At 34.9% G+C, this 20,549-nt stretch overlaps 2 protein-coding genes across 2 annotated transcripts; one reads left to right on the top strand and one right to left on the bottom strand.

Moving 5' to 3' along the window:
- Positions 1-1,582: 1,582 nt before the first annotated feature.
- lrrc2 (leucine rich repeat containing 2) lies at positions 1,583-10,152 on the bottom strand. Its single transcript, XM_048209790.1, has 10 exons — positions 9,899-10,152; positions 7,670-7,813; positions 6,019-6,146; positions 3,687-3,742; positions 3,454-3,610; positions 3,231-3,367; positions 2,967-3,112; positions 2,738-2,890; positions 2,517-2,641; positions 1,583-2,161 (listed from the first exon to the last, which is right to left on the bottom strand). The coding sequence occupies exons 2-10, from the start codon at positions 7,807-7,809 to the stop codon at positions 2,112-2,114; spliced, it is 1,092 nt and encodes a 363-aa protein (XP_048065747.1). The 5' UTR covers positions 7,810-7,813; positions 9,899-10,152; the 3' UTR covers positions 1,583-2,111.
- Positions 10,153-16,571: 6,419 nt separating this feature from the next.
- LOC125279366 (protein FAM240B) lies at positions 16,572-20,549 on the top strand. The gene is made up of 3 exons (XM_048208971.1): positions 16,572-17,334; positions 17,412-17,536; positions 20,407-20,549. Exons 2-3 carry the CDS (start codon positions 17,415-17,417, stop codon positions 20,498-20,500), a joined length of 216 nt encoding a protein of 71 aa, XP_048064928.1. The 5' UTR covers positions 16,572-17,334; positions 17,412-17,414; the 3' UTR covers positions 20,501-20,549.

Consider the following 20,549-nt stretch of genomic DNA (forward strand, 5'->3'; position numbering starts at 1 on the left):
TGACGTTATCAAGCACGATTGAATGTGTGTAGCGTTACAGATGTGTTTTAGCAGCACAGAGAGAAGCAAACTTTTCAATTGCCAATCTTGGGGACCTGATTATTATTATTATTATTATTATTATGCATACTTGAAAATGAAGTGTAGACGTGACTGTATTTATGCAATTGGTGCTGATCGCCGCGCATTGACAAACTTGTAGCCCCACTAAAGTCATTTTAGATGTTTTTCAATGAACTGCACTTTGTTTTTTAATGATATTTCGGCTACAGGTGCCATTCTTCATGTCTATGCAGACTTGATGCTCGTTGGTTTGTAGATGCCTTCTGAAGAGATTTTATCGTGCACATTAAGCATTCGTTTGCTGATGACTGCAACCAGACATTTGTTACAAGCTATTCGTTGATCAATGTTTCAATAAACCACTTCATATTCCAGAATTGAGTGTGTTTTTCTCCCTATTAACTCCATTGACGGCTTTAGCAAAAGTGTTTTTGTCTTGTTTTCCAGCACAAATATCTAAATATTCTTAAATCAAGATACATTTACTGGATGGACTGAAAAATGAAGTGAGTTTGTGCTTAAAACAAGAATATCTGCCAATAGAGTCAGAAAAATAAGCTTACATTTAAAGTGAAAACATTATTTTTCTGACTCCATTAGCAGATATTTGTTCTTGTTTTAAGCACAAACTCGCTTCATTTTGATTCATTTTTCAGACTTGATATCTGAAATCTTGATTTAAAAATGTTTAAATATTTTTGTCTTGGGAAACAAGACAGAAACACTGAGGAAGAACATCAGTTTTGCAGTGTGGGATAACATCCAGGTATTTGCATGTTATATTTATGGCGGATACCGATAACTGATATTAATCGATATTTGAAGGCCGCTAACCGATATTAACCGATATTTGAAGGCCGATAACCGATATTAACCCATATTTGAAAGCCGATAACCCATATTAACCCATATTTGAAGGCCGATAACCCATATTAACCCATATTTGAAGGCCGCTAACCGATATTAACTGATATTTGAAGGCCGCTAACCGATATTGACTGATATTTGAAAGCCGATAACTGATATTAACCCATATTTGAAAGCCAATAACCAATATTAACCGATATTTGAAAGCCGATAACCGATATTTAACCGATATTTGAAAGCCGATAACCAATATATTGGCCTATAAATCTGAATCAAAATTGTTATATAATTTTTAAAGCCTGATTACAAAGACAAAAGTTTCACCATTCTTACTGAGCTGATAACCATAACATTAGAAATGAACATATATCGGCTGATACCGATATGTTGGCAGGTATATCATGCATCCCTTTAAACATATTTTGTTTTTAAAACTACTAAAAATGCTAAAAACACAACAAACACTAAACTTTTAACTAAAATGAAAATGGAAAATATACAAATAAAAAGAAAAATATAATGGTGTCTCGATACTAAAATAACCCTGGTTTGGGCAAAAGAAAATGAACTAAAGTACAAAATTAGTATTATTATTTGCAGTGTGGGATAACATCCAGGTGTTTGCATGTTATATTTATGGCAGAACACAAAATAGATGAGAGAATTTTAATTGTAATACATTGAAATGGCACTTAACATATCTTATAAAACATTGACTTCTATCAGACATCAGGATCATAATCATGCTGTGAAACATTTGGTCACATCAAAACAAACTAAACAACGGAGATCTTCACCGAAAACCAGATCAAAATGGGTTTGGCATCTGCATTTTAAATTGTACGAATGATAAATGCAATCAAAATTAAACATTAACTTTAACCCTACTAGTTGATTTGCACTGCAAAAGTGTTTTCCAGCACAAATATCTACATTTTATCATGATTTAAGAATATTTGTGTTGGAAAACAAGACAAAAACATTGAGAAAGGACATCATTTTTTCTTAGTAAAAGTACACAAGAAATCCAAACCCTTTAGATACTAACAGCTTATCAACAGTATAACCTGCATGTGAATGTGGATTACACTGGGAATGAGAGAACTAATAAACGGATCACACGGATATCTGGTGTCACTCCGGAGGAGATGATGATGATGATGAAGGTGTGGGTTCTTCATCTACAGCAGGCAGCTCAAGGACACTTTGGTGGTGTACATCGGCTGAGTGTCTGAAACGAGGAACATTTGAAGCTCAATATCTGCAAATAATTAACAAACTGCTGCTCTAGCAAAAAGAAAACGTTCCCACAATGTTCAGTAATGTTTTGTAAAGGTTAAGATAAAACGTTCTTTAAATTCCATCAGTGTCGACTCTGGTTTGAACAATGTAAGGCTGAACACGGTTACTGACAATCCTCATTTTGGCTGCGTGAGATTCTCCAGCTTTTTTGTTGTTGAGCTGTTAAAGCTCCGCCCTCTTCTGGAAAGGGGGCAGGAGCAGCAGCTCATTTGCATTTAAAGGGACAAAAAATATACATAAATTTTACTTCGTTAAATGTAAACTCATATGACATCATTCATCACCTCGGTCCTGAAGAGTCTCGATGTATGTTTTCATGAACTCTTTCTCATGTTCGTCCTGAGCTTCTGCGTCCATGTTCATGTCTTCATCCGGAACATTTATTGGATTGTCGTATAGTCGGATTAATCTGGAATAGAAAGATCAAGAGAGTGTGGATCAATTCTCCATCTTACAGAATCAACAGAAGGACTAGATTTATGAAAGATATTTCTGTCTTTCTTACTTGATGTCCGGACTGTCGACTAACTGAGACGGGATGCTGTAAAGCTCGTCTGCGCTGATGACCATCATCTTCAGATGGACGAGGTTCGTCATGCTCATCGGCACGTATCTCACGTCGTTTTTGTGAAGGAACAGCGTCTCTAAAGCCTCGAGTCTAAAGGAGGGCAGATTCAAAGTGTCAGACTCGTGATGTGTGTGTGATTTCTACAGAAACACACACTCACACACACCTGTCAATGTCTTCAGGCAGGTCTTTGAGTCTGTTGTTGCTGATGTCCAAACACTTCAGGCTTTCCATGCGAAGGACGCAGATCGGGATTGTGGCAAACTGATTTTCTGCGATGTCCAAGTGCTTCAGTTTTTTGAGATTACTCAGCTGAAAAAAGAATCATATCCCAGCTAACCGAACAACTTCACATTAAGTTTTAAAATTGAATTCACAAGAACAATTTATGTTTGTCTCCAGAAGGATTGAGTAGATCATCGTGTCGTACCTCAAAGGGAAGCTCGGACAGGTTTCTGTTTGCCGTCATCTCTAATCGCTCTAGATTCTCACATTCCCCGAGTTCAGCTGGAATGCTCATCAGTTTATTATAATTCACATTTAATTCCCTCAGGCTGATCAGCTTTCCTGTGAAAGATGAGACGTTTGCATTTGATTTCTAACGTGTGGAACAATGACTGGAGTATTTCAGTCTGAGGTTTGGTGACCCGCACCGATTTCCACGGGAAGCTTCGTCAGCCCGTTTTTAGGGACATCCAGCACACGCAGATCCACGAAGGCCTCGATGTATGTGGGAATCTCGCGGATCTTTGTTCCGTGGATGTGCCATTCCTTGAGATACGTCATAAACTGAAGATCTTCAGGTAATTTCTGCAAATCAGAATCATAGTAGAGTCACAAACGGTACAAATACATTTGAAAAACAAAAGCTTTTTCAGATAGTTACCATCCATTTGTCTCCATTCAGCTCAAAAATGAACTTCTTGTTCTCAGAGTCATTGTCTGGATGAGACGGACAGTCAGAGGTCAGAGTTTGTATCAAAAGTAGGGATGCACCGATATTAACCGATATTTGAAAGCCGCTAACAGATATTAACCGATATTTGAAAGCCGCTAACCGATATTAACCTATATTTAAAAGCCGCTAACCGATATTAATCGATATTTGAAAGCCGATACCCGATATTAACCGATATTTGAAAGCCGCTAACCGATATTAACCAATATTTGAAAGCCGCTAACAGATATTAACCGATATTTGAAAGCCGCTAACCGATATTAACCGATATTTGAAAGCCGCTAACTGATATTAACCTATATTTGAAAGCAGCTAACCGATATTAACCGATATTTGAAAGCCGCTAACCAATATTAACCTATATTTCAAAGCCGCTAACCGATATTAATCGATATTTGAAAGCCGATACCCGATATTAACCGATATTTGAAAGCCGCTAACCGATATTAACCAATATTTGAAAGCCGCTAACAGATATTAACCGATATTTGAAAGCCGCTAACCGATATTAACCGATATTTGAAAGCCGCTAACTGATATTAACCTATATTTGAAAGCAGCTAACCGATATTAATCGATATTTGAAAGCCGATAACTGATATTAACCGATATTTGAAGGCCGCTAACCGATATTAACCGATATTTGAAAGCCGCTAACCGATATTAACCGATATTTGAAGGCCGCTAACCGATATTTGAAAGCCGATAACCGATATTAACCGATATTTGAAGGCTGCTAACCGATATTAACTGATATTTGAAAGCCAATAACCGATATTAACCGATATTTGAAGGCCGCTAACCGATATTAACCGATATTTGAAAGCCGATACCCGATATTAACCGATATTTGAAAGCCGCTAACTGATATTAACTGATATTTGAAAGCGGCTAACCGATATTAACCGATATTTGAAAGCCGCTAACCGATATTTGAAAGCCGCTAACCGATATTAACCAATATTTGAAGGCCGCTAACCGATATTTGAAAGCCGATAACCGATATTAACCGATATTTGAAGGCTGCTAACCGATATTAACTGATATTTGAAAGCCAATAACCGATATTAACCGATATTTGAAGGCCGCTAACCGATATTAACCGATATTTGAAAGCCGATACCCGATATTAACCGATATTTGAAAGCCGCTAACCGATATTAACCGATACTTGAAGGCCGATAACCGATATTAACTGATATTTGAAAGCCAATAACCGATATTAACTGATATTTGAAGGCCGCTAACCGATATTAACCGATATTTGAAAGCCACTAACCAATATTAACCGATATTTGAAAGCCGATAACCGATATATTGGTCTATAAATCTGAATCAAAATTGTTATATAATTTTTAAAGCCTGATTACAAAGACAAAAGTTTCATCATTCTTACTGAGCTGATAACCATAACATTAGAAACGAACATATATCGGCTGATACCGATATGTTGGCAGATATATCGTGCATCCCTACTTAAAAAGAAGTGAATATTGGTGAGGTTTAGGCCAGGGTTATTATAGTTAACAAACTGAAACACATTTAAACATATTTTTTTTAAAAACTGCTAAAAATGCTAAAAACACAACAAACACTACACTTTTAACTAAAATGAAAATGGAAAATATACAAATAAAAATCGGTTCAAAATTAAAAATATAATAGTGTCTCAATGATACTAAAATAACCCTGGTTTTGGCAAATGAAAATTAAACACACATTGATCAAATAAACAATAAAAAACAAGGAAATCTATCATATATTCTAAAACATCATCTAAGATGCATGCTAGAATTATTAAAGAATTTATTTGAATATCCATTTTTATCAGGTTTAGAAGTACTAAAATAGTATTATTATTTGCCCAGCTAACAGAACGTTCTCTGAACATTTGTTCAAAGTCTTTAATAATGTTCTCAAAACATCATTAGCATTATTTATACATATGTGTTTCTGAAACGTTTTAGTTGGACGTTCGTCTAACATTTTTTAAATGTTACTACTTGTTTCAGACCGTTCAGAGAATTCAAAAGTAACGTTCCTATAATTGTTGAAGAATGACACAGTAGAGAAAATGTTTTCTCCAACATTCACATAAACTAAAAACGTTTTACAAAAACGTTACGTTCTGAGAACTTTCAGAAATAACGATTTCATAACTTAATGGGAACGTCAGCAAAATGTTCTTCGAACATATTTCTGTTAGTTGGGTTTGTTTGCATTTCGCAGTGCTGTTTTTATGGTTGTGTAGAACCGATACCGTTATTATCGTTGTGTAGAATGTGAAGTTCGCTGTTCGTGGATCTGTCGAGGTAACACTGCAGTGCCGTGACCTCCGCGCTCTTCAGCTTCCTGCACGCGATGCGATACTGCCACTGCTGATTGACCCTGCAAACAAACCAGATAAAATTAATCTGCAAAATATGCTGATGGACACACGTGATGCTCTATTTAAAGGGTTAGTTCACCCAAAAATGAAAATTCTGTCATTAATTACTCACCCTCATGTCGTTCCACACCTGTAAGACCTTCATTCATCTTCAGAACACAAATTAAGATATTTTTGATGAAATCCGATGGCTCAGTGAGGCCTGCATAGCCAGCAATGACATTTCAGCAATGAATCGCTGATTCGACACACTGATTCATAACACTCTGAAGCTTCCTGAAGCAGTGTTTTGAAATCGGCCATCACTATTTAAGTTGTTATTTTGTTTTTTTGGCGCATCAAAAATATTCTCGTGGCTTTATAATATTAATATTGAACCACTGTACTCACATGACCTGATTTAAATATGTTTTTAGTACATTAATGGATCTTGAGAGAGGAAATGTCATTGCTGGCTATGCAGGCCTCACTGAGCCATCGGATTTCATCAAAAATATCTCAATTTGCGTTCTGAAGATTAACAAAGGTCTTACGGGTGTGGAACGACATGAGGGTGAGTAATTAATGACATTATTTTCATTTTTGGGTGAACTAACCCTTTAATTCTGTTTCTGAACGTGACACAGCAAAAAATGATTTTCTCACTCATTATTTTTGTCCTGTTAAAAATATTAAGTATTGTTTAATGAAAAAGTAAGTTTTCCTTTCCCTTTCTGACCCCATTGGCAGATTTGCTCTTGTTTTAAAGATACACTATGTTATGTTTTTTGTTTAAAATGAACAAAATGTAAATATTAAGTCAATACATCATCAAATGATTCTTCCAAATGTGTTTTTTCTTACCCTGATTCACTATGGTAAGTCTATATTTTAGACCTAAATGGCGAGAGGTTTGTAATGTTGTAAAAGCGTTGATGATGATGGTGTTTTTATCACTCAGCAGGTATCGAACAGATAAATGGCCAAATGTATCTCTAACAGAGTTCACTGTAAAGCATTATCTATTGTGAAGATAGTTTCACTGTGGTTATTGTTGGTTGTGCTGTGCTGGAAATTATTTTCAAAAAATGTAAATTATCGGGTAAAAATGAAGCTACAGTAACGTCTTCATCTAGTCAGATTGAAATCTTTCCATCTACACTGGTTATGTCTCTGAAGACTAGTGAATGTTTTATGAACAGTAGGATAATTTCTCTCACTTTTTTAGTTTTGAGAGAGAACTATATTCATCCGCACAGAGCCGAAGCACGACCAAAACAATGTTCTTCCGCAAAATGCATGCAGTTTTGTTTTTAACCACTAGAGGGTCAAAAGTTACATCATCTTCAGTCATTTCTCTTCTGCAGTAAATGTATCTTGATTTGAAAATGTTTAGATATTTGTGCTGGAAAACAAGACAGAAACACTTTTCATGACCTGACCTGAGATCAGTTCCTAATCAAACACGCCTGCCTGTAATAATCAAGTCTGAACAGCAGGTTCTGTTTGATTGTGGTTGGAACTGAATCTGATCTGTTCTCACCGGGCCAGAGCACTTTTACTGATGCGTTCTTCCTCCTTCTTCTGCCGCTGTTTGTATTTCTTCACTCGTCCCTCCCACAGATCTCGGATCAGTGAGAGATCGTACACGGGAATGTCAACGCCGACCCGGTCTGCCTTCATGATGCTGAACAACAGACACACCGTGAGAGAGAAAACACACACACATGTGATTGTACAGATGCACACACACACACACACACACGACTGAAGTTGCATCCCATGAACACTTTAATATTACAATTCATTTCAATGCACCGTGTTAAAATAACTGAAAATATGTTGCTAAAAACCAGCAGATTCACTGCAAATAATCATGTTCTTCCTCAGTGTTTCTGTCTTGTTTTCTATTAATAACATCTAAACATTCTTAAATCAAAATACATTTACTGAAGATATTAAGTCTTATTTAATGAAAAAATGCATTGAAATTAAGTGACTTTGTGCTTAAAACAAGAACAAATATCTTAAACCTTCAAATAATTTTATTGTTTTCAGCAAAACACCTTAATTTTGATACATTTTTCAGATAATAAGACTTAATATCTCATATAATTTAGTACATTTATCTGTGCTAGAAAACACTGTGTAAATAAAATACTGTGTAAGAACGTAATTTTTTGCAGTGTGGTAAAATAGAAACTGTAAATCTGTGATAACACGCCTCCAAAATACCATTTTACACGCCTTAATCAGGTTTATTAAGTTGTGTGATGATAATGAAGTTAATGTAAAACTTTCCCAGTGAACGTTCTCAGAACGTTCTCTCAACGTTCTCTCAAGGTTCTCTCAACGTTATGAACAAACACTCTTCCAGTAACGTTAATAGAACGTTAATTCAGAGTTATCTGGTCTTTAATAATGATCTCAGAACGTTTTCTCAAGGTTCTCTCAACGTTATGAACAAACGTTCTTCCAGTAACGTTAATGGAACGTTAATTCAGAGTTATCTGGTCTTTAATAATGTTCTCAGAACGTTTTCTCAAGGTTCTCTCAACGTTATGAACAAACACTCTTCCAGTAACGTTAATAGAACGTTCGGTCAGAGTTATCTGGTCTTTAATAATGATCTCAGAACGTTTTCTCAAGGTTCTCTCAGCGTTATGAACAAACGTTCTTCCAGTAACGTTAATAGAACGTTCGGTCAGAGTTATCTGGTCTTTAATAATGATCTCAGAACGTTTTCTCAAGGTTCTCTCAACGTTATGAACAAACGTTCTTCCAGTAACGTTAATAGAACGTTCGGTCAGAGTTATCTGGTCTTTAATAATGTTCTCAGAACGTTTTCTCAAGGTTCTCTCAACGTTATGAACAAACACTCTTCCAGTAACGTTAATAGAACGTTCGGTCAGAGTTATCTGGTCTTTAATAATGATCTCAGAACGTTTTCTCAAGGTTCTCTCAGCGTTATGAACAAACGTTCTTCCAGTAACGTTAATAGAACGTTCGGTCAGAGTTATCTGGTCTTTAATAATGATCTCAGAACGTTTTCTCAAGGTTCTCTCAACGTTATGAACAAACGTTCTTCCAGTAACGTTAATAGAACGTTCGGTCAGAGTTATCTGGTCTTTAATAATGTTCTCAGAACGTTTTCTCAAGGTTCTCTCAGCGTTATGAACAAACGTTCTTCCAGTAACGTTAATAGAACGTTCGGTCAGAGTTATCTGGTCTTTAATAATGTTCTCAGAACATTAGAACAACAATGTTACGCTGGAAACATTTTAGTTGAACGTTCATCTAACATTTTTTTAAATGTTACTACTTGTTTCAGAACATTCAGAGAACATTCAAAAGTAACGTTCCCATAATGTTAGAAAATAAAATAAAAGATAAAGATAAAATGGAACATTCACACATACAAGATTTTTTTTTTTTTTTTTTAAATCTAAAAAAACTGGACATTTTCAGAAAATATTCAGAAAACATTTTCATAACTTAACGGAAACATTAGCAAAACGTTCTTAAAACATGATTTAGTTCTCCAGGAATCTGCGAGGTGTTTATGGATCATGCTGATGGTTGTCTAATCATGTTTGTGTTGCGATTATGACTCAGCAGCAGTCGATTTGACCTCTAACCCATGAAGAGTCGCTCAGATTAACAGCACACACACACATGATGGCCTGGACGTTATACGCTGCCCTGTTAGTCTTCATTGAAAGGTCATTAATAAGGTCACGCCTAATAAATGCATGAATAAGTGTGTCTGTACCTGCGAGCAGCTCCTCTGCGCTTCTGTCCGGTTGAGCTGCTTGTTTACCGCGTGTCTGTATTTAGACGTCTGTGTGAACATGCTGCTATTTTTACAGCGTGTGATTTGATTCCTCGTGTGTCAGTCTCTGGACTCCTTCACATGTCCACACTTTAACACATTCTGATCCGTGATTGACACTCAGACCTGTCTGCAGACACTGATGATGTCACACACACCTGTATTTACATATTTAGATATGTAGCTTGTGTCCTTGAACCTTTGTGTTCCTCTGAAATGTTTGACATGTTGACCTTCTTTCCCATTATTTATCACCCGCTGGAGTCGTCACATGATCCTGTGATGCAGCTGTAGAGCATGACATCAGATCACACACACAGGAGACCGGGGCTAGTTGTCACACGGCCAGTTTTGAGTTATTAAAGCTTGTTCTCTAGCAGTGATTTTTGGAGGTCAGAATTCAAAACTTTTCTTTCTGAATTCTGTCCTCCAAACTGAATTTTTGAGCATGTGTGTTTTATTTGCTGTCATTTTATACAGTTTATTATATAATATTATATAATTGTGACATTTATCTGAAAAGCATAAAATATAGGCTGTTTAATGGGAGGTTCACATATAATGTGACAACATGCCCCTATATGATCAAATGATCAAATAAAAATGATAAAGAGAAAGAAGGAACGCAATAAAACATTAAATAACAGAAGGACTGGCCAGCAGACGGCAGTATTGATCAAGTTAAGCGGTTCAAATGTAATTTATTGATTTAATTAAACCTTCTTTTCAAGTTCTGTTGACTTAATTTTGATCATTACCAGGATTACTATAGTTAAATAAAACTAAAACCATTAAAAAACATTTTTGTTACTGGAAATGGAATATTTTGAGAATAATGTGAGAAATTTCAGCTAGTTGCCAAAACAATTTTTAAAATTTTCATTTAGTTTAACTTGATGTACTTAAATAACTAATAAAATGACAAAAACACAACAAAATTATTAAAACCTAAAATTAAAAACTAAAATTCTAAATATTAAAAAAAAACTGAATGGTATCTCATTTATACTAAAATAATACTGATATTTCTGGGGTAGTGGATTTTTTATTATTATTATTATTATTATTATTATTATTATGTTGTAGTAACTTGATGATATTGATGATCTTGATGATTTAAAAAATGGTCAGTGGTTTTCTAGTTTCCGGCACGTTTTTTTGCATATGTCTAAAAATAAATGTTGAAATTAAACATCTCGATCGCCCTGTTTTGTGTTTAAGGACTTTTATTTTGTTTCATGCCTCAGTTTCCTGTGTCTGTTTGTAGTTCTTTTGTTCTTTGGTTCAAGTTCTGTTGACATAATTTTGATCATTACCAGGATTATTATAGTTAAAACTAAAACCATTAAAAAACATTTTTGTTACTGGAAATAGAATATAATAAAATAAAATATATAGAAAATGTATTTTTATTTCAGCTAGTTGCCAAAGGAATTTTTTTTTTTATTTCATTTAGTTTAACTTGATGTACTTAACTTAAAAAAAATAAATAAATAAATAAAATGACAAAAACACAACAAAATTACTAAAACTAAAATGAAAAAACTAAAATTCAAAATATTAAAAAACTAATGCTATCTCAGTTATACAAAAATAACACTGATCATTACATCAACTTAATATTGTGTGTAATTAAAACTGAAATTTCTGGGTTAGTTGATTTTTTTTAATTATTATTATTATTATTAAGTTGTAGTAACTTGATGATATTGTCTTGATAACTAAAAAAAAATGGTCAATGGTTTTCTAGTTCCCAGCATGTTTTTCTGCATATGACTGTAAAAAATAAATATTGAACTTAAGTGTAATTTTATGTGTTTTTCGTGAAGGGAAAGACCTGTTAGTGTTTAATGCTGTTATGATTGACATTTAAAAGAGCTTTTGAGCTCACGGTTGATCTTTAAGTGAAATACATCAAATTAATTGTTTCCAGGGCCACAAATGTCGTTCCACACCCGTAAGACCTTCGTTCATCTTCAGAACACAAATGAAGATATTTTTGATGAAATCCAAGACTCGTCCATAGACAGCAATATAATCGACACTTTCAAGGTCCAGAAAGGAACTAAAGACATCGTTAAAACAGTCATGTGACTGCAGTGGTTCAACCTTAATGTTATGAAGAGAAGACGAGAATACTTTTTGTGCACAAAAACAAAACAAAAATAACGACTTTATTCAACGATATCTAGTGATTTCAAAACACGAATCTTTTGTTTCAAATCAGAGATTCAGAGCGCCAAAATCACATGATTTCAGTAAACGAGGCTTCGTTATGTCATAAGTTTTTCGACATTTCAATGCTTCACGTGACTTTGGCAGTTTCATAACGCTCTGAATCAGATCAGAGCAGTGCAAGACGAACATTTGTGGTTAAAAAGTATATAATGTTTATTTTTTTATAAAATGGCCGATGGTTTCTCTAGATAAGACTCTTATTCCTCGTCTGGGATCATGTAGAGCTCTTTGAAGCTGCACTGAAACTGACATTTGGACCTTCAACCCGTTGAACCCCAGTGAAGTCCACTATATGGAGAAAATCCTGGAATGTTTTCCTCAAAAACCTCCACTGAAGAAAGAAAGACATGAACATCTTGTAAATCATCAGGAAATTTTAATTCTGAACTGAACTAATCCTTTAAGGACTTTTATTGTGTTTCTTGCCTCAGTTTCCTGTGTCTGTTCACAGTTCTTTTGATCATTGTTTTCTCTTGATTGCTGGTGTGTCTTATCTAATCTCATCAGCTTCTCTGATGTTTCAGTCAGTTGTGGTTTTTCATCATGTTCATGTTTGCTTTCTTTCTCTCTTGTATGGATCACCTTTCGTTTGCAGCCTCTCCTCCTCCCTGCATCGACCGTGATAAGCTTCTAAATAAGGAAAAATGACTGCATAATACTTTCATGTTTAATAGGTTATTTTTTTCTAGTGATATAAAGTATGTTTAATTGATGGAATAAAACGATCGTCCGTACAGTCAGAGGACAGCAGCTCGTCCACTAGAGGTCCGTTCTCTCTCTGAAACACAATGATCTGAGTAAATGTCACCGCAGCTGAAAGCAGATCCGCCGTCACTTCGTCTGATATCTGCTTAACCTGCTAAAGCTGGCAGCGTCTGTGTTTGTCTGTTGTTCATCTCATCTCCATGTCAGTGGCTTCAGCATCAGGCCAAGAGCCAAAAACAGAGCAAAATTCATCCTTCAACAGCGTCTTTTCTCTAAACTCTACAATTTACTCACAATGAACCGTTGTATTTTTAAGTTTTTTTTTTTTTATCTTATTTTCCAGCACAATTATGTAAATTTATTGACTTATTTACTCAAAAAGAAACACAAAACGTGTGCTAATTGAAAGAAAACAAGTTCGCAAAAAGATCGAGTCCAATATTTGGTGATAATAAAGCATAACCAGAGATTTATAAGCAGTTTAAGAGGCGGAAGGGTCTCAAGGGTTAATGTGGTGAAGACGTTTACATCACTGTAAGATAAGGCTCTGAGATTACATCACATGTTTGGGTTTAATATCATCAATGCAGGTTCAAAAAACAGCCATACAGCAAAGTTTATTTTAAAACAATGACTCACGCCGCCTGTGCAGCTGTGACTGATGTCTTAAGCAGCATTAGTGTCTTATATCATAATTACACGCTGCCGAGACTAAAATAGAGCTCACGCCGGTGGTTAAGACCTCGAGATCAGGACGAATCACGCCCAGAAGACATGAAATGTCACACTTGTGTGATCGGCTTTGTATCACACCCAGATTTTCCAGATACATTTGGCCTTGTGTAAAAGGGCAAGAAAATGAGCAGGTGTTAATGTGCCGTAATGCGACTGAACAATAGATGAGCTCGAGATCGCAGCTGCGCAGACGGAGCCGTTTACATCTATTCATTTAGCAGAGAACAGGGAACATTCTGGCAAAGTTCTCTCAAAGTTCTGAACAAACGTTTTGATGTCTCAAAAAATCAGCCCAACAATGTTATGCATGGAAACGTTTTAGTTATACGTTCATCTAACGCTTTTTAAATGTTGCTACTTGTTTCAGAACATTCAAGAGTAACATTCCAATAATGTTTGAGGAATGATGGAATAGAATGTTTCCCTTAACTATCACATGACCAACGACAAAAAATAATTAAAAACTAAACATTTTGATAATTCAGAGAACATAAGAAATAATCAGTTTATAATGGCTATATTGAACTGGAAGCTGCAAACGCTGATTCAAAAATACCTTGTTCATGTCAGAATTATTATTATAAAATCAGAATTGTGTTATAACGCGCAATTCTGATTTTATATCTCGCAATTCCGACTTTATAACTCGCAATTCTGACTTTATAACTTGCAATTCTGACTTTATATCTCGCAATTCCGACTTTATAACTCGCAATTCCGACATTATATCTCGCAATTCTGACTTCATATTTTGCAATTCCGAAATTATATCTGGCAATTCTGACTTTATATCTCGCAACTCTGACTTTATATCACGCAATTCCGACTTTATAACTCGCAATTCCGACTTTATATCTCGCAATTCCGACATTATATCTCGCAATTCTGACTTTATAACTTACAATTCCGACTTTATATCTCGCAATTCCGACATTATATCTCGCAATTCTGACTTTATAACTCACAATTCCGACTTTATCTCGCAATTCTGACTTTATAACTCGCAATTCTGACTTTATAACTCGCAATTCTGACTTTATCTCGCAATTCCGACTTTATATCTCGCAATTCCGACTTTATATCTCGCAATTCCGACTTTATATCTCGCAATTCCGACATTATATCTCACAATTCTGACTTTATTTCTTGCAATTCTGACTTTATATCTCGCAATTCCGACTTTATATCTCGCAATTCCGACTTTATATCTCGCAATTCCGACTTTAAATCTCGCAATTCCGACTTTAAATCTCGCAATTCCGACTTTATATCTCGCAATTCCGACTTTATATCTCGCAATTCTGACTTTATATCTCGCAATTCCGACTTTATATCTCGCAATTCCGACTTTATCTCGCAATTCTGACTTTATAACTCGCAATTCCGACTTTATCTCGCAATTCCGACTTTATATCTCGCAATTCCGACTTTATATCTCGCAATTCTGACTTTATATCTCGCAATTCCGACTTTATATCTCGCAATTCTGACTTTATATCTCGCAATTCCGACATTATATCTCACAATTCCGACTTTATATCTCGCAATTCCGACTTTATATCTCGCAATTCCGACTTTAAATCTCGCAATTCCGACTTTATATCTCGCAATTCTGACTTTATATCTCGCAATTCCGACTTTATATCTCGCAATTCCGACATTATATCTCACAATTCCGACTTTATATCTCGCAATTCCGACTTTATATCTCGCAATTCCGACTTTATATCTCGCAATTCCGACTTTATAACTCGCAATTCCGACTTTATATCTCGCAATTCCGACTTTATATCTATCTCGCAATTCCGACTTTATATCTATCTCGCAATTCCGACTTTATATCTCGCAATTCCGACTTTATATCTCGCAATTCCGACTTTATATCTATCTCGCAATTCCGACTTTATAACTCGCAATTCCGACTTTATATCTCGCAATTCCGACTTTATATCTATCTCGCAATTCCGACTTTATATCTATCTCGCAATTCCGACTTTATATCTCGCAATTCCGACTTTATATCTATCTCGCAATTCCGACTTTATAACTCGCAATTCCGACTTTATAACTCGCAATTCCGACATTATATCTCGCAATTCCGACTTTATATCTCGCAATTCCGACTTTATATCTCGCAATTCCGACTTTATATCTCGCAATTCCGACTTTATAACTCGCAATTCCGACTTTATAACTCGCAATTCCGACTTTATATCTATCTCGCAATTCCGACTTTATATCTATCTCGCAATTCCGACTTTATATCTCGCAATTCCGACTTTATATCTATCTCGCAATTCCGACTTTATAACTCGCAATTCCGACTTTATAACTCGCAATTCCGACATTATATCTCGCAATTCCGACTTTATATCTCGCAATTCCGACTTTATAACTCGCAATTCTGACTTTATATCTCGCAATTCTGACTTTTTTAAACTCGCAATTCTGACTTTATAACTCGCAATTCTGACTTTATAACTCGCAATTCCGACTTTATAACTCGCAATTCTGACTTTATAACTTGCAATTCCGACTTTAAATCTTGCAATTCCGACTTTATAACTCACAATTCCGACTTTATATCTCGCAATTCCGACTTTATATCTCGCAACTCTGACTTTATATCTTGCAATTACCTTTTTTTATTTTTTTATTTAGTGGCGGAAACAAGCTTCCATACGTATCTCTTTGAATGGGGAAACATAAAATTCTCCAAAGTGATTTTATTTAGAAGGCGGGACTTGTTCCGCCATATTGCGCGTTGCACTTCCTCCCATTCATATATGAATGCACCATCTTTGTATATCTAAAATCTTTATGTTTGCATACATTTTACGTCATGAACGCATTTATTTATTTACGTCTTATAAACGTAGAAATGTAGGGCGGGGCTTGATTTTGTCTGTGAGGAATTGATTGGATGGTTGTGGTTTGCTATTGGTGGATCTCATGTGAGTGACAGGTTGCCCCGCCCTCATCATCAGAGAAGAGAAGAGATTCTGATTCAAGATTACAAGGAACATGAATTTAACACAATATGGATGTGCACCGATAAATCATTTAGAATAAACACCGCAATGTTCCATAACAAAAAAAATAAGAATTGTCTGTTTTGATTTGATGGTGACTTTAATATTTCTGTGCTCATGGACAGACAGATGTGAGAGATGTTCCTCTGAACGCGTAAGTGCAGATTGAGCTCCGAGACACGTGTTTTAATGTGTCTGTCACTTGATGATTAGAGGGGTTATTTTGGATGCGATGGTCCTTTACAACATATGCAGGATGCTTTCCACCTTAAAAATACATTCTTTATGTAATGGAGGCAGGCGGATATCAGGTGTGAAAACTGCCCCCGACACCGTTTGTGTGTGATGGCTGCGACCTCAGCGTCAGGAGCAAATATATTCACTGTTGTCGAGGCTGTTGATGTGAACATGATACTGTCATCAGGCGTTTGCAGTAATAAGTTCATTAGTTTGCAGCGTTTGTCCAATGATCATCCGCAGCAGGAACAGAGAAAAGCCTCTGAGATCTGAAATAAACCCGAGGAGGAGCTCAGAAGCATCATTAGAGGCGCTGATGACACTTCAGTCATACTTGAATAAAGACGCAGCGGATCTCTGAGCTCAGTCCAACACGTGTGGACGATGAAGATCTACTGAACTGCTGATCTTTCACTTTAGCAGAATCAGGTAACTACAGAGATGATTCACATGTGTGTGTGATTGATTAATCTGCTTTACTGTCAGCAGATATCGTCTCTCCACAGGAGATGAGTTCCGCTCTCATTCATGACAAACTCTTCATCAAGACATTCTGGGAGCAGAAGATCGTCAATCACAATCTCATGAGAGAAGTTGAAGACGACAGAATGAAGAAGAGCGCTCTCACAAAGTGAGTCACACTGTTTGATCAACAAAAGCTTTTATTCATGTAGAGGTGATATTTTTCTTAATATAGACATTTCTGCACATATTAAAGTGCTGGACTGAGTAATATAAGACAGAATTTAGAGCAAAAACACCCAATATTCTGTTGTATTTATTCTGTTTGATTGCACCATCGAGCGAGTGTGAAGGGACATTCGGTGTGTGTTTTGAGCTGATATTTAATATCCAGAAGATTATCAGAGTACAGCCCTCAAATTCAATAATCCATGACAGGTGTGCAAATACATTCATATAAATATCATATTTCCCACATACAGTGAGTTTATTGATTAGAATTATTAAAGATACTTCTTGAGCTTAAAATAATTAATATACTGTATCTAGCATCTAACATCAATGAAATATACACGCAGTTCAAAAATGTGGGGTTGGTTTTATTCATCAAGGACGCATTAAATTGATCAAAAGTGACATTTATAATGTTACAAAAGATTATATTTCAGATAAATGCCGTTCTTTAGAACTTTCTATTCATCAAAGAATCCTGAAAAATAAAATATATCACAGTTTCCACAAAAAAATCAACATTGATAATAATCATAAATGTTTGTTGAGCAGCAAATCATCATATTAGAATGATTTCTGAAGGATCATGTGACACTGAAGTACGGAAGAGGATTAGGGCCAAGCGATAATAAAATCGTTAAATTTTGAGAATAAAATTGTTGTTTTGAGAAAAAAAATCATTAAATTTCGAGAAAAGTCTAAATAAAAGGAGAATAAACATGGATTCGATCATGCTGATCCTAGATTATGACAGAGTTGGATCACTTAGTCAAGCTAGAATATTTCAGGCTTTCTTTCAGTAACAAAGAAATACAGCTTTAGCTAATTATAACCCAATAATGAACTTTAAAGAGAATTTGCAAGCGGCTGGGTCTTTTTAGAAGAAAGAAATTTGCTCGACATAGGCCTAAAACATGACATTCTCAAACGCTTATTATTAAAGGATCAAATTCTGTACACACCTTATTAATAAACCATATTGTGTGCAGATAAGGATAGGCTGGACGAGTGTGTATATTTCATAAAGTCTGTGCTAATGTAGAGTTATAATATAGAGTGTCCTTTCTGTTTTCGTTTGCGCATTTACAGTAAAACGCATCAATGCCACTTTTTCCATTCTTGAAGTGAACGTTTTGGCTTCATGATGATTAGATTCACTTGAGTCTGGTGTGAGGATATGACGCTTCATCCGTAGCGCAGGAACAGACCTACTCTTCTTGAGCTTGAACGGACAAATACACATAAAAGTACGACAAAAGCTGGAATCGAGAATCATTATTGAAAGAAAGCCTAAAATAAAGCTTAAGTGATCCAACTCTGTCAGCAGTGAGCACTGATCCAATGTGTTTATTCTAGATATTTTATTCTGACTTTTTCTCTTGAAACGATTTTCTCAATTTAACAAGTTTTTCTCAACATTGTATTTCAACTCTTCTGAAAACAAGACTTTATTCTCAAAATTGTATTTTGACTTTTCTTAAAATTTAACTAGTTTTTTCTCAAAAAAGACTTTATTCTCAGTTTTATTCTCGACATTTTATTTTGTTTTATTTCTTAAAACATGACTTTATTTTCAATTTAATGTTTATTCTTGACATTTTATTTCAACTTTTTTTTTCTCAAAACATGATTTTATTTTCAAAATTTTCAAATTGTATTTCAACTTTTTTCTCAAAATGTAAAGTTTTTTTCCCCCAAAACACAACTTAATTCTCATTTCGGCTTTTTTCTTGAAATTTAACAAGTTTTTCTCGAAACAACTTTATTCTCGAAATTTAATGATTTAATTCTCAACATTGTATTTTGACTTTTTTTTTCTTTAAATTTAACTTTTTTTTCTCAAAACAAGACTTTATTCTCAATTTCATTATCGGTATTACATTTCGTTTTTTTTTCTTAAAACATGACTTTATTTTCAAAATTTTCAAATTGTATTTCAATTTTTTTCTCAAAATTTAACTTTTTTTTTTTTTTCCAAAACACAACTTAATTCTCATTTCGGCTTTTTTCTTGAAATTTAACAAGTTTTTCTCCAAACAACTTTATTCTCGAAATTTAATGATTTCATTCTCAACATTGTATTTTGACTTTTTTTCTTGAAATTTAACTATTTTTTTCTCAAAACAAGACTTTATTCTCAATTTTGTTTATACTCAACATTTTATTTCATTTTTCTTGAAACACTTTATTCTCAAATTAATGTTTATTCTTGACATTTTATTGACTTTTTTTCTCAAAACACGACTTTTCGAAATTTAATGATTTTATTCTCGATATTGTATTTCAACTTTTTTCTCGAAACACAACTTTATTCTCAATTTAATATTTATTCTTAACACTTTATTTCAGCTTTTTTCTCAAAACAACTTAATTCTTGAAATTTAACAAGTTCTCAACATTGTATTTCAACCTTTTTTCAACTTTATTCACAACATTTTAATGAGATTAATCTCAAGATGGTTTTATCTTTTATTATTGGCCCCAATCCTCTTCCATACTGAAGACTGGAGTAATGATGCTGAAAATTCAGCTTTGATCACAGGAATAAATTACACTTTACTATATATTCACATAGAAAACAGCTGATTTACACTGGAATAATATTTCACTATTTTTACTGTATTTTTGATCAAATAAATGCAGCCTTGATGAACAGAAGAGACTCTTCTTTACAAAAACATTTAAAAAATCCTACCGACCCCAAACTCTTGAGCACTAGTGAATATGCCTGAAATAAATGAAACATGTCTGTTAACATGATAATCCTGCAGTGCAAAAGCCTGAAAACCTGTAACTGTGTGATTTCAGGCTGCGTGACGAGTGGCTCTTGAGACTGGAGACTCGGACGAAACATCTGAAGAATTTTGGCGACAACCACGGGGCAAATTCAGCGACCGCATAACGGACAGATCACGCTGATCCGATGCCACAATAAACACACGAGCTTCTGA

This window comes from Megalobrama amblycephala, linkage group LG12 (genome assembly GCF_018812025.1).
Source record: "Megalobrama amblycephala isolate DHTTF-2021 linkage group LG12, ASM1881202v1, whole genome shotgun sequence".
Lineage (NCBI taxonomy): Eukaryota > Metazoa > Chordata > Actinopteri > Cypriniformes > Xenocyprididae > Megalobrama > Megalobrama amblycephala.